At 42.4% G+C, this 13,964-nt stretch overlaps 1 protein-coding gene across 1 annotated transcript in view; it reads right to left on the bottom strand.

Annotated features, from left to right (window-relative positions):
- Positions 1 to 3,707: 3,707 nt before the first annotated feature.
- The window catches only part of LOC149428530 (OTU domain-containing protein 7B-like), a 55,222-nt gene continuing 44,965 nt past the window's right edge, over positions 3,708 to 13,964 (bottom strand). Inside the window, exons 10-11 of the mRNA XM_089667296.1 lie at positions 9,118 to 9,202; positions 3,708 to 5,509 (exon numbers count right to left, since the gene is read on the bottom strand). Of these exons, the coding sequence (XP_089523422.1) occupies positions 4,205 to 5,509; positions 9,118 to 9,202 (1,390 nt within the window). The 3' untranslated portion in view covers positions 3,708 to 4,204. The remainder of the gene's footprint in view (positions 5,510 to 9,117; positions 9,203 to 13,964) is intronic.

Here is a 13,964-nt window from a genome sequence, read left to right as displayed (position 1 = left end):
ATCCCACATGGAAGAAAAATATATTTAAAATAGATTTTAAAAATATTCTTCCCAAATATATTACCATATATTTGAAATGCTACAATTTTGGCCGTATTCAATATATTTCAATTAAAAAAAAAATATTTATTTGAAATGCTTTTTTAGTACAATATATATGAAAAATATTTTTAAAAATCCATTTCAAATATACTGTGTCTTTGTAAATGCATTGCAAAAATGTAGATTTGTATTTTTAAATATTTGTAAAAATGTTAAAAAAAAAAATCTGAAGTATATTTTAAAATATATATTTTTAAGTATATTCTTAAAATGACTTTTTTTATATGTTAAAAAAAATGTTTTTAAAATAAATTCTTCAGATTTTTTTTTTTAAAATATAAAAAAGTCATTTTAACATATATTTTTACATTAATTCTAAAAATGTAGATTTGTATTTTTAAAGACATACAGTATATTTGAAATGTATTTTTTTAAATATTTTTCATATATTTTGTAATAACGCATTTCAACATGCAGTGTGTGTGTATATATATATATATATTTATTGCATATGGTCAAAATTGTAGCATTTCAAATATATGGCAATATATTTGGGAAGGATATTTTTTTTTAAATATATTTCAAATACATTTTTCTTCCAGGTGAGTTTCCAGGCTTCTTTTGGACAAAAATAAATAAATGCACAGTTGTTTACCTGCAAAATAATTTGCATTATTTTTGTCCAAAAGGTGAACTTATCCTTTAACTGAACAATCTAGAAGCTGATTGGCTACTATGCACAGCTGCCCCAGATCTTGCACTCTCCAGTGTTACTAAATCAACCCAAATATGTCTACCACTAGACTAGAGAAAGAGGGAAGGGGACCTGGGACAAAGCAGCAGTTTCATTATACAGTCCCCCGCTATGAAGATCAGCCACTGAGAGCCCTTTGTAGGAGCTCACACAGGACTAGGGTCACCAGCCGCCCCCGTATGACAGTGTTGGGCCAATCACCAAGTACTGTCACATGATCCTCTATACCCAAATTACTGGGTACTTTCTTTGCTCCCGATAGCTGAATGGAGTGTAGGAAAGGAGAGTATGTGATGCTGGGGAGGGAGGCCATTGACTCTGCAGGAGACCATCTATATTAGGAGGAGGAATATGGAAGAGTAGACCCTTTGGAGATATATCAAAGTTGGTCTGAAGCAAGCTCTGAAATGTTCTTACAATACTTTCCTGGCTATACGTAAAGCTCCCACTTTACCTAGAAATGTTGGCTACGGGTTCATATTGAGGTTCTCTGACATTCTAACCTCCCTCATTCCTTCTACCAAAACCATCTTCTCCCTGATAATAGGTGCAGCTCAACTTTTCCACTCCTTCAAGGTCAACAATGTGTGTCCAGGGGAGGATTGGAGAAGGTGGCTCTTCAAGAAGGGATGAGAGAGGATGGAACGAAGATAGACAAGGTAAAAAGAAGGTCATCCTCAAAGAAGTCCACCCCATGTTCCACCCTCAGCAGTGTCCAGTCATTAGTGTCTAGACAGCTCAGACTATGGCTATTTTTTGCCACCACGTTAAATATTAGAACATTTCACAACTCATTCATGTGGGTGGTGCTGCTGTTCTCCTTAGAAGCTGATGGAAAGAAAAAAAAAATAAATCTGCTGACAGAAGGCCAAGGGGACAGAAAACTAGAAGGGTAAAAAACTAATTCTCCACCAGTTCCAGTCATTTCAGCTTTGCTAGTTCTATAAGAAACTGGAGGAAGCAAGGGGGGTAATTTACTAAAGGCACATAGACCACGGGTGTCAAATTGGTGGCCCTCCAGCTGTTGCCAAACTACAAGTCCCATGAGGCATTGCAAGATTGACAGTTGCAAGTATGACTCTCAAAGGCAGAGGCATGATGGGATTTGTAGTTTCACAACAGCTGGAGGGCTGCCAGTTTGACACCCCTGACATAGACTGTTGAATGATGCAGCTGCTCCAGAGCTTAGTAAATGTTAGGAAGTTCTGCTGATTTCCATTATCCAATCATGTGTGAGCTAAATGCAGTTTTTTTTTTTATTTTGCCTGCACCCTCCCCTCATTTACTAAGCTCTGCAGTCTATTTGCCTTTAGTAAATGAACCCTTAGGTGTCTTGGTGTTGTTGGTTAGTCTTCTGCTCTGTAAAGCTCAACAGCGGCACCATTTGGCCCTAACCGGCATTCAACCTAACCAATGGCAATGTATACCAGTGGGATAGGACGTTTCTCCAGAAAAAAATGCATCCCCGTGCCCCTGTCACAAATGCCGCTATTCAGTGCTTTATATTTCTCAGCTCATCATAAGGGAAACTGTAGTGTAGCAAATCCTTGGTAGAGAGCACCATTCTGGAGTCAGTAAAGAAGGATCAGCTTCACCGCTCTGCAACTTGACAAGGACTTGCAATGGTGCCTTTCTAGCTGATGTTTTTGGTTTTTTTGCTTATACACAGATGCCTCTTTACCTTCCATGAAAAATAAAGGCTGTGTGAAGTCTGAACCCTTATTGGAAACCAAACATGCCAAGATGACCTGGTTAGGAGGCTGCCATAGATATCAACAAAGAGTATAAATATGGCAGTACATCCCAGTATAACCAGTCCATCCCAGTATAACCAGTCCATCCCAGTATAACCAGTCCATCCCAGTATAACCAGTCCATCCCAGTAAGGTTTTAAATAGAGGATACAGACTTAAAGTAGGACTACTGATAAGAGTAACCAGTTAGATGATTTTTTTTTTCTGTCATCTGTGTCCCATTGGGGAGATTTCTCTTCGCTTCCTGTCCCATAGCCAACACAGGAAATCCCTTGGGGACCCCCAGATGACTAGAACTAGTGTCCCCCTTGGAAGATTTCCCCTCTATTACCTTTCTGGGGACAACCCAAAATTTAGAATTTTCTTTCAATAACAGCAAATAGGACAAATGGAGAGGGTGAATCTCCCCAATGAGGGCACAGACAGCAATAAAAACCTGACAGGGGCTCAGATCCTTCTCCACTCTATCCAAAACTAAAATGTTTTGCCTTTATACTTTAAAGTGGAGCTCCACCCAAAAGGGGAAGTTTTGTTTTAAGCCTTTGTCCCCCCCCCCGCTCCCCATTAGGGACTGGCACCTTTGGGGAGCAGGTACCCGCTCCCACTGCGATCGCCCAGGTGATCGGAAGCGGAAGTCGTCCTCCCTCCCCGTAGTCTTCTGGGACATGTGACAGGTCCGACTACGGGGCCGTTCACAAAGCGCAGCGCTTCTCACGCATGCGCAGTGGGCACCCAGCTGTGAAGCCGCAAGCTGTCACAGCCTGGTGTCCACACTGAAAGATGCCAGCCCTGGGGAGAGAAGACAGCCGGTGAAACCAGCCGTGGTGAGGACACTGCTGGACCAAGGGACAGGTAAGTGGATGTATTTTAAAAGTCAGTAGCTACAGTTTTTGCATCTGCTTTTATTTATTTTTTTAGGTGGAACTCCGCTTTAAGAAAGCCCTCAGATCGCCCAGCTTGTTAATGGAAATAAATGAGCTGAGTACTATGAAGCACTAAACAGACTCCACTCTGGGGGTGAGAAGAGTTCCTTCCCTGAAGAACCTCTAACAGACCCACTTGATTGGGGGACACAAGCCCCGCCCAGAGCGAATCCTCTTAAAGGGCAAGCTAAAACGTGGGAGTGGTTCTGCGGAGCACACATTACAGCGACAGGATTGGTCAAACCGCTCACTGGATTTATTGTGTATGTAGAAAGTAGCCAAATTCTGAAATACCATGTTTGGAATTACGCTCTCGGGGGGGGGGCAGGGAATAGGATAAACACCTTTAAAACCAGGTTAAGCATAACAGCTGTGGTTTTAAATTATATAAAAAAACAAGATGTCAGTATACTTATACTTTTACCTAAAGTGCTAAAAGAGACAATCAAAAATTAGGTTGTCACATAAAAATATCAAATTGCATTTTTTTTAAGTCCTGATTTTTTTTTTTTTTCCTCTTCTATTTCGCTCCTGGGAACCAATGGGTGCCTGTCCCGGAACACCCTCCAAAGTTTCATCGGCTGGTTTGAACGTACTCTAGACGGAGATCTAAGCACCCAGGCAACACATGAAGGAGAAGTCCGATCAACACTATTGCATCCTCCCCTTTGCTGCCCCCTGCTGGAACACTTTGTGGAATACAAGTCAAACACACGAGGTTTGTTAGCTCGTCAGAACCTGTGAATTAAAGCCTCTTTCTCCCTCTCTTTCCGCCTCATTTCCTCCTTGTAACAGCACGAGCAGTAGTTCCCCGTTTCGGGATGTCCGTAAAAAGTGCAGTGAACTTGCTTACACTTGGTCTGCTGGACATTATAGTGTGTCCGGGTTTTGCTGCTGTCAGAGTTCACGGATCTGGACAGGGAGGTGGGGTCTGTGTATTCTCTGTAGCCGTTGCTGTGCATGATGCAGACCGTCTGGTCGATGGCTTCGGGGTACACCGGAGGAAGCTCAGTCTCTGAGGGAGAAAGGCCGCCCACTTGTAGCGGGCTAGCATGGTAGGCGTTGAGCCGACCCTGTACGGGTTGCCGGGGGAGAGTGACGTAAGAGGGCATGCTGTTACAAGGACCACCTGCGACTTGCCGTCTATTGTCCTGGTAGCTATGAGCACCATCCGCATTCACTAGGGAAGGTCTCGGGATGGTAAATCCTCCAGAGTAGCTGGAAGGTAGTGCTCCTTTCACGCCCACACCATAGTCCATGCCCGCCATTCCATAGTTACCAGTTGCCTGGGCGTAGGTGGGCAACGGAAGCAAATCGTCTCCTTTAGGTTGCAACATGTCCTGCTCCAACCGCTTGGCTGCGCCGCAGTTCATCAGAGTCTTTTTCTCTGCCTCTCGCTGCTTCTGCTCCGCTACAAACCTCTCCTGGGCATCGGCCAGATACCTCTGGATCATCTGCTTTTGGTACGGCTGACGATCGCTAGTTTTTAACAGGCAGGCAAATATAAACTTGCGCTCACCTTGCATGGCCGCCCGTAAGATGCTGAGACTCAACTTGACATCGTTACTGTACTTGTAAGGGTCGCCCTGGCTTTTGTCAGTTGTGGATTTGACGGAAGATTTCTCAGATGACGTAGACAAGTCCCCTTGGGAGGAGTCTTCTTTGCTCCCTTTCCGACCCTTGAGGGAACCCTTCTTTTTCTTTTCAAGCGTGTCGCCCTGTCCATTGGTCATGCCGGACTTGCCGCCCTTGCTATGCATCAGTCCTCCCATGTTCTTCTTCAGCTTGCTCCCCAAGCTCTTGCCAAAACTGCCCAACTTGTTGGCCACTGAATCGGCTCTCTTCTTGTCTTTCTCCTTATCTTTCTCTTTTTTGGACTTGTCCTTTTCCTTGTCCTTCTCCTTTCCGCTCTTGCTGCCTCCATTGCTTGCCGAGCTGCTGCACACAGACTCTTTGTCCGACTCTCCAGATTCTGCGGCAGACCTCGCATCGTCCCCAGCAGATGCCGTTGGTGACTCCGGCTGGGCGAGAGGAGCCTATTGTACAGAGACAAAAGAATCAGCATTTTGTAGAAAAACGGGTATCAGGTTAGTAAAACATAGTTAGTCTGGCTGAAAAAAGACAAAAATCCATCCAGTTCAGCCATAAAAAAAAAAAAAAAAAAAAAGTGTAATTTCTTGACACAAAACCTAATGCCTTTAGAACCACTTTAACCCTTTGAGGACCAAGGGATGTATTTGTCCCAGGTTTTGAATTGCCTGTATCATCTGATTAAGAACTTAAAACTTTTTTTTTTTTTTGAGTCAAAATATTAGTTATCAACAAACAACAAATGGATCTAGCTTTGTGCCAATTATTTCATGAAATGGCTTAGTTACAGCAACTGAAGTGTACAAACTTTAAAAACAAAAAAATGGATTCTTTTGGTGTTCCAAAATCTTACGGTCCTCAAAGGGTTAATAAAGAGTGACTTTCTGAGATATATCATATACTATGATATACAGATATTATAGTAGATGATAAATCTCAGATGGTCACTCTTTAATAAAGTGATTCTAAAGGCAGAAGGTTTTATTACCTTGTTGCATTAAGGTAAAAAAAAAACAACCTTTGCCTAATGCACGTCAGTCTGTTCATACTCTACACAGCTAAAGGCCACTTTATTAGGCATGCAGGATTGTTAAAAAGTGAACTCCACCTTTAAATACTTTAACAAAAAAATTATAAATGCACTTTTTTTCTGCAAGTAAAAAAAAATATGTGCGTTTACAATTTTTTTGAAGCCCGGAAAGCACTGCACCAGCGATCAGCAGATTGCTGGTGCCATGCAGTACTCCTGCAGGCCTGTCAGTATATCTGTGTACATGGTAGTCGGAACTTGTAGTTTTCTCATTTACAGTGGACAGGGAGATATTATCCAATGTTTAGGTAGCTGCTGAGATCACTTGTTAATCAAGCATAAAAATGATCTTCCTCCATTTGTATTCATCTGATAAAACCGCATGGAATAAGTTGGTTACATTACTCATTCTCCTTATCATGTATCCAAATGTGCACACAGGACAGAAGTGCTGATAATCCATTCACGGGGTATAAACTGTAAATCCACAAAGCTGTATAACTCCATCCCACAGGTATCATAAAAAACCGTCGTGGAAAGGATCCCTGTGCAGCACTGCCCGTAATATGGTTGGGTATATCTAGGTAGCGCACCCTGTGGTGATGTCACACACAGCGTCACTTCTGACACATTTCAACAGTAATGGTCTTTAGGCTGGTCAATGCAGAGATGTGTGCCTTTGCCAAGATGGACAATTTATTCTTTACATTCATCAACCGCTTCCCGACCACCCTATAGCAGAAATACTGCTACAGGGCGGCACGGGTGCGCAAAATCTTATATATATATATATATATATATAAAAGATTGTAAGCTCGAAAGAGCAGGGCCCTCAAACCCCTCGTGTATTGTATTGTTACTGTCTTGTCTCATGTTCTGTCCCCCTTGCTACTGTACAGCGCTGAGCAAACCCTTTGGCGCTATATAAATAATGTAATATATATATATGATAAAGATTTTTCATTTCCGGGTAGGGGGTAGACGCGCCCTACCCAAGCCGTCATTTGCGGCCACGGCTGTTAATCACTGAGTTCCGGCCAGTTATTACTCACCGGCGCCCGTTGATTTCTGAAGATCTCCGAAGGGAAGGAGAACGGTTTTGTTTACCAACAGTTCACCTCCATGTCAGCTCTGGCACACTGCTCTGAATGGCTGTGCACAGCCCAGCTATCCAGAGCAGTGTGCTTACAGTGAAGCACACAGATACCGCCCCCAAGTAAAACACACACAGTTAACCCTTTGATTGCCCCTGATGTTAATCCCTTCTTGCCCAGTGCCATTAGTACAGTGTCAGTGCTTTTTTTTTTTTTTAGCACTGATTACTGTATTTGTGTCATTGGGGATGTCAGTGACACAAAGTCAGTTCCCCACCCCAGATTCAGAATGTCTGCAGCAGTCCCGCTATAAGTCACCGATCGCTGCCATTACTAGTAAAACTAAAAAATAAATAAAAAAAGACCAGTACATATACCGCCATTTGTAAACGCTATAGCTTTCATGTAAACCAATTAATTGACACGTATTGGGATTTTCCAACAAAATTAGATTTTTTTGTTAATGTTTTTACTAACATTGCTTAACATTGCATTGTTTTGCTTAATAACATAGCAATGACACAGCAGATCACCGGGTAAATGCAGTTGCCAGTTATTGGCTGCATTTTCCTCACACTGTCATAGTACAAAATACTGCCGCTAACCGGCAATTGTCAGAGGATGGATTGGCACTGATGATCAGTGCTGCCCATCAGTGCAGCCTCATCAACGCACATCAGTGAAGGAGAATAACTACCTGTTTGCAAAATCTTATAATAGAAACAGAGAAAATGTTTTTTTTTTTTTTACTTTTACATTTTTTGCTCTTTTTTGTTTATAGCACAAAAAAATAAAACGCACCCAACGGCGAGTAAATACCACCAAAAGAAAGCTCTATTTGTGTAAAAAAAAAAATTCTAAAAATGTCATATGGGTACAGTGTTGCATGACCGCGCAATTGTCATTCAAAGTGCAACAGTGTTGAAAATTGTCCTGGGCAGGAAGGGGGTATAAGTGCCCGGTAGGCGAGAGGTTAATATAAATAACTTATTTTACATGTTTTCATAATAAAGTATTATTTTATGAGAGTGAAGAACTAATTTGTGCATTCAAGGGTTCCTTTACACATCAACAAGCTGATTATCTTGTGTACTTGTACCAACAAACATCTTTGCCCATAAAGTTTACTGCTTGTTTACGATACCTGGGAGGATTTCTACAGCTTTGTGGATTTTATGTTTATAACCTTTGAATGGATTGTTATTCGCACGTCTGTCATGTGTGCACATTTGTATATACAAGGACAACTGAGTCACGTAATTATCGAATAATGCAGTTTTCAACACATGAATAAAACTAAAGGTGAGTGCTGGAGGGTTGTTTTATATCCCTTCACTTCCTGTTCCAAGGACAAAACACAAGTGAAAGGAAATGAAAAATCCCCTCTTAGGAAGTTGTCACCAGAACAGCGGTACTCCATGGGAGATTTCCCTTCTATTACTGTTCTAAAAGTCTGGAGTGCTCACCATTCTCTGTCCAGGTGACAGTGTTTACCAGGACAAAGAGTGAGTGAATCATACCTAGGTCTATGCAGGCAGTGTGGCTCGTGATCAAGCCCACATGAGTGCCCCCATAACACGCGGCTTGCTATGGGTGCACTTGGAAGGGAGAACGAGCCAGGCACCGGCGGGGAATCTGAGATGAGGAGGTTTAGAGCCACTCTGTACAATTCCATTGCTCAGAGCAGGCAATTATAACAAGTTTGGTATATATTATATATAAAAAAAAAAAAAAAAAGATTTAACAATCAACAGCTTGCTGACCCACCACAGTAAATTTACTGCAGTGAGGTGAGGACTTTCCCCATCTCATTTCCAGAACAAAATCTATCAGGGGCAGGGCAACCTTGTCTAGGGCCCCAGTCTACCCGAATCTTTCTCTGGATTATATCCCACTTCATCCTTTTAAAATGTCTGACCCCCGAGCATACCTGCGTCTCGCATGGCAGAGAAAGCCAGGTGACCGTCATGTAATTATGCAACAAATTTAACTTGGCTTCCAGAGATAATGTGACGCTGTAAGACAAGAAAAAAAAATGGAGGTTAATAAATTTGTATTTTCAAGCTGCAACTTAACAACCACAACTAAGATGGGTTCAGATTCTGCCTGGCCTGGTAATGTATACGGATCAGAGCAGTGTCTCTTGAGGCTCTCGGCTGCGAGGGAGACAGCAGCAGCCGGAAGATTTGTTTGTAAATGAACCCCATGTGACCATCACAATTGGCTGTAAACAAGTCTTGTGATTACCATGATTGGCTATCTTGGTGATCACATGATCAGGAATGATGTTGACTAGTTCCCAGGTATCAGCCCAGGTTCACATTCTATAGACTTCAATGGAAACACTGTAGAAAAGCAAGTATTGCAGTTTTGTGTTTTAAATCTTCCTAGCAACAAAAAAAAAAAAAAAAAACTCAGGTGCAAAAACACAATGCAAAACTGGTCAAATGCAAACCTAGCCTTAATGCTAGGTTCACACTCGTGCGGTATAACGCATGTGAACCGCACCGCATTCCTGTGCAAATCACATGTGATTTGTGGGCGGTGCGATTGGAGCCACGCATCTTGTATGGCTCTATTCGCAACAAAAACGTGCAGGACCCTTTTTTGGTTCCGCATGATTATTCACATCTATGCGATCTGATTCTGCACATTGCACTGCGTTTTGCAGACCGCTTTCGGGGTGTTGTTAACTCAACATACACACCCGCAGCCGTTCGCATAAACAGGGTGCGATTCTGATGCAGTGCCGAATTCACACAGAAAACGCTGCAATTTCCGCACCGCATCAGTTTGTGATAGCTACAGTCTCAGACTTAGCCCAGGTTCAATCTATGAGGCTTGCAGTCAGGAAGGGGTTAACCCCAAATGCAGTCACAATGGTTTTCTCCAGTTATAGACAGAGCGGTAAAAACAAGAACTTTTTTGCATTTCAAATGATAATGGGGAGATTTCCCCTCTCTTCCTGTTCTGACACCTGCTGGACAGGAAGTAAGGGGAAATCTGTCAAATGGGGACACAGAGACCCATAACAATCTGAATAGGGTTGTAACCCTTTCTTACCCTATTCTTCCTCTATACTAGGGGCAGGCAATCACACCACTCCACTTATATGCGTGATGGGGATATATGGAATCTCAAGGCTTTTTGGATCCTGTTGATATTATGAAGGCAGTTTTAACTGGGTAAAGATCCATAGGAGGATTGTCTCCCACCTATCTTTTGGAAAGATATAAAAGTGTCTGTTTTTTGGAATATTGGTAAGGGTATGCATTCCTTACTGCACTTAGAAGCAACACAGTGCCAGTTTGAATAGAGCACTGAAGAGTGATTCAAAGTGATATTTCATTGTTTTGGATTCACAGTTTTTTTTTTTCCACTTTATTCACGTTTTCACTGATTGTTAATGTGATTGGATATCCACCTGAATGAAGTCATTATAATTTATTTGATTCAAAAAGATAATGCACTATGTAAATATTTTCTTTTTTTTTTAGGAATATTATCGGAGGAAGTTTCTGAAGGATTTTTGAACACAATATCATTTGAGAAGAACTATATTAAAAAATTTTTTTTGGACTGCACATATTTTTATTGAGGACTTATTGTATAGCATCTTCTGTTTATTAATCACACCACTCCAGCCAAGCTGAAACTACAAACCCCATCGTGCCGCTAGGATTCATGTCTGTGGTTGTCAGTCTTACAATGTCTCTTTTAGTTGCACAACAGCTAAAGTGCCAAGGTCGCCGACCTCTACTCTATACTCCAAAAGGCGGCGTTGGACTTTAACCAGCTGTGCCAAAGGCAAAAGACTTTACTATAAGATGCCTGAGCCAGGAAGATTACGGGGCTGCCGGCATTTGGCGCCAACACGGTAAATGCTCTATAAAAAGGATGGCTGTTATTGAAGGCCGAGAGAAGCAACAAAACGGAGATCCTGTTACATTCTGCGAACAGGAGCTGAAAGGCCGGGGCAAGAGATGCCTCATGAAATATTCACGGGCCGGGCCGCTCTACGATGACACAACAGAGCACAATACGAGGACACAGTGTCTCGTGACATGGCCGCCCAACTCCACCAACACCAAGCGGTCATATATACGAAGCAAAGGGTAACGACGATGTACAAAGCTCAGCAACCCATAGAGAAAGTTATATCCTAAAGCCCCGTACACACCATGAGAATATCGGACAAACGATCGCCCGTTTTTTTTTGCCTGCTAGTCTTACATCGAATGTGAAAAAGTTACTAAAAACACGAACATTCTCGTACGAAAGGAAAGAATTTTCGAAAGTGATGTCATGTAGTGTGTTTTTGGATGGCTATTGAACGGATTCAACGAAAATCGTACGGTCTGGTATCGTACGAGAAAAATTTTTGCGCTTGTCCCTTCGGAACTGTCGTGAGCAGCTTTTGAAAGCCGTGTACTAATGATCCGATTATTATTGGACGATCGGTCCTCCTATGATTTTCTTATAGTGTGTATGGGGCGTAAAAGATATATTCTGAATTCTACAGTAGCCAACCTCAACATAAGAATGTGAACGTACTAGCATTCCTGTCTCTTGTACAAAAGATCACTTAAAGCTGAACTCTGGGGAAATAATGATTGACCTACCCTAGTAGTGGGACCCCCACGGCAATGCAAGGGTTAATGCTCATTTTTCTCTGGGGGAACCATAAAAAAAGTCTCTTAAGCTAGCCATACACATGTAGATTTTCGGACGAGAATATTTGTACGAAAATTCTTTGAACATTCGCTGAATGGACGAACGTCGTTCAAAAATTGTCTTTTGCTTCTAACATTCGGTTTTAAAAGGAATGTAATTTCTGAACGATAACCACATATACTGGGCAAAAATTTTTTTGATCGAGCAAAGTTTTCCTTCCCGCCTCTTCGAATTTTCCCATCTTAGTCTTCGTTCACACCAGTGCGTTTTCCGTTGCGTTTTGCAGAAACGAACAGCCGTCCATTTAGTCAGGGTCTTTTTTTTACATGCAAAATGTTGCGTCTTTGGTTCACTAGACTTCAATGGAGACGCTGCAGAAATGCATGTAGTGTGTTTTTGGGGAAAAAAAACCAGAAAAATGCATCAAAAACGCACTGCAAAAGGGATCACATGCAAACTGCATAGGTGTGAACCTAGCCATACACATGTAGATTTTCGGACGAGAATATTCTTACAAAAATTCTTTGAACAGTCAGTGAATGAATGTCCGAAATTTGTCTTTTGCTTTTAATATCGGAGTTGTCATTCTGAACGATAACCATATATACTGGCTGAATATTAGTTTGATCGAGAAAAGTTTTCCTTCCTGCCCCTTCAAATTTTCCCGCCACTGCTGTCGAAAACAAACATCGATTTGACCCCACTAACGATTAGAAAAGCAAACTAATATTCTTGAAACGAAAATTCCCAAACAAAGATCTATACGTGTATGGCCAGCTTTACACTTATCCCTCCCTTCCGCAGGCTTCCTCCTCCTCCATGTGATTGGTCCCTTGAAGCCACTTCTCAGCTCTCCATCTGCCAATCGCACTCTGTTGTCACATACAATGCAGGGCCAGCAGTCCTGTAGTGTAGGCGGGAATGCCGAGGGTCCATCCACAACCTGGAGCATCAGAAATAAGAGCGGAGCGCCCACTGCCAGCGGAGTTATAAAGTAAAATTGCTTTTTAATGGTACCCCAAGACAAAGGGCATTTACAGGGTTAGTTCATCTCTACCAAAAAACTGCCTATGCAAGCTAAGAGACGCCTGGAGATAAAAACAAACTGCAGCTTTGACAGATATTAAATAATGCGTTTGCTGTAGTTGTAGGCCATTTATGTACTTCCCGAAGCCTGGCTGAAAAACTCCCAGAGATTGCATCATCCCAGCCTGCCTTGTTGCTAAGACACTCTCAGCCAATTTAAACCCATTCGTTCTCTCCCCCCTCTAACAGTAGTTCTGAAATGGAGGAGCTAGTGGACTATACATGTGCAGGGGAGCACTTGCTTCTGTAATGATGGGGGTGAGCAGTAACAGCTGGGAGTGTCTTAGCAACATCCTAGCAACAAGGCAAGATGGATATTGGTGGTCAGCACAGTGGCTAAGTGGTTAGCACTTCCGCCTAGTGGTACTAAGGTTGTCAGTTTGAATCCCATGGCACCACCTGCCTGGAGTCTGCATGTTCTCACTGTGCCTGCATGGGTTTCCTCCAGGATACTCCGGTTTCCTTCCACACTCCAAAGACATGCTGGTAATTAATTGGAGCCGGTCTAAATTGGCCCTAGTATGTGTATGTATGAATGTAAGTTATGGACCTTAGATTGTACGCCCTTTACTGATGTGAATGCACAATAATCATGTAAAGTGCTGTAAATTGATGGCGCTATACAAGTACCTGTAATAATAATAATGTCACATCTGGGAGTTTTTCAGTCAGGCTTCAGGAGGTATGTAAATTGCTTACACTTATAGCAAAGGCATTATGCAACTTTAGTAAAAAGCTGCACAGTTTGTTTTTATCTATAGATGTCCCTTATCTGCATAGGCAGTGTTTGGTAAAGGTGATCATCTCCTCTAGTAGGTCAGCCGTCTCCGGTCATCTCCCCTAGTAGGTCTGCCGTCTCCGGTCATCTCCCCTAGTAGGTCAGCCGTCTCCGGTCATCTCCCCTAGTAGGTCAGCCGTCTCCGGTCATCTCCCCTAGTAGGTCAGCCGTCTCCGGTCATCTCCCCTAGTAGGTCTGCCGTCTCCGGTCATCTCCCCTAGTAGGTCTGCCGTCTCCGG

The sequence above is a fragment of the Staurois parvus genome, unplaced genomic scaffold, assembly GCF_062004578.1.
Source record: "Staurois parvus isolate SC_StPar_1 unplaced genomic scaffold, SC_StPar_1.0 ptg003158l, whole genome shotgun sequence".
Classification (NCBI taxonomy): Eukaryota; Metazoa; Chordata; class Amphibia; order Anura; family Ranidae; genus Staurois; species Staurois parvus.
The sequence above is the reverse complement of the archived record's forward strand: the minus strand, read 5'-3'. Positions and strand labels throughout refer to the sequence as shown.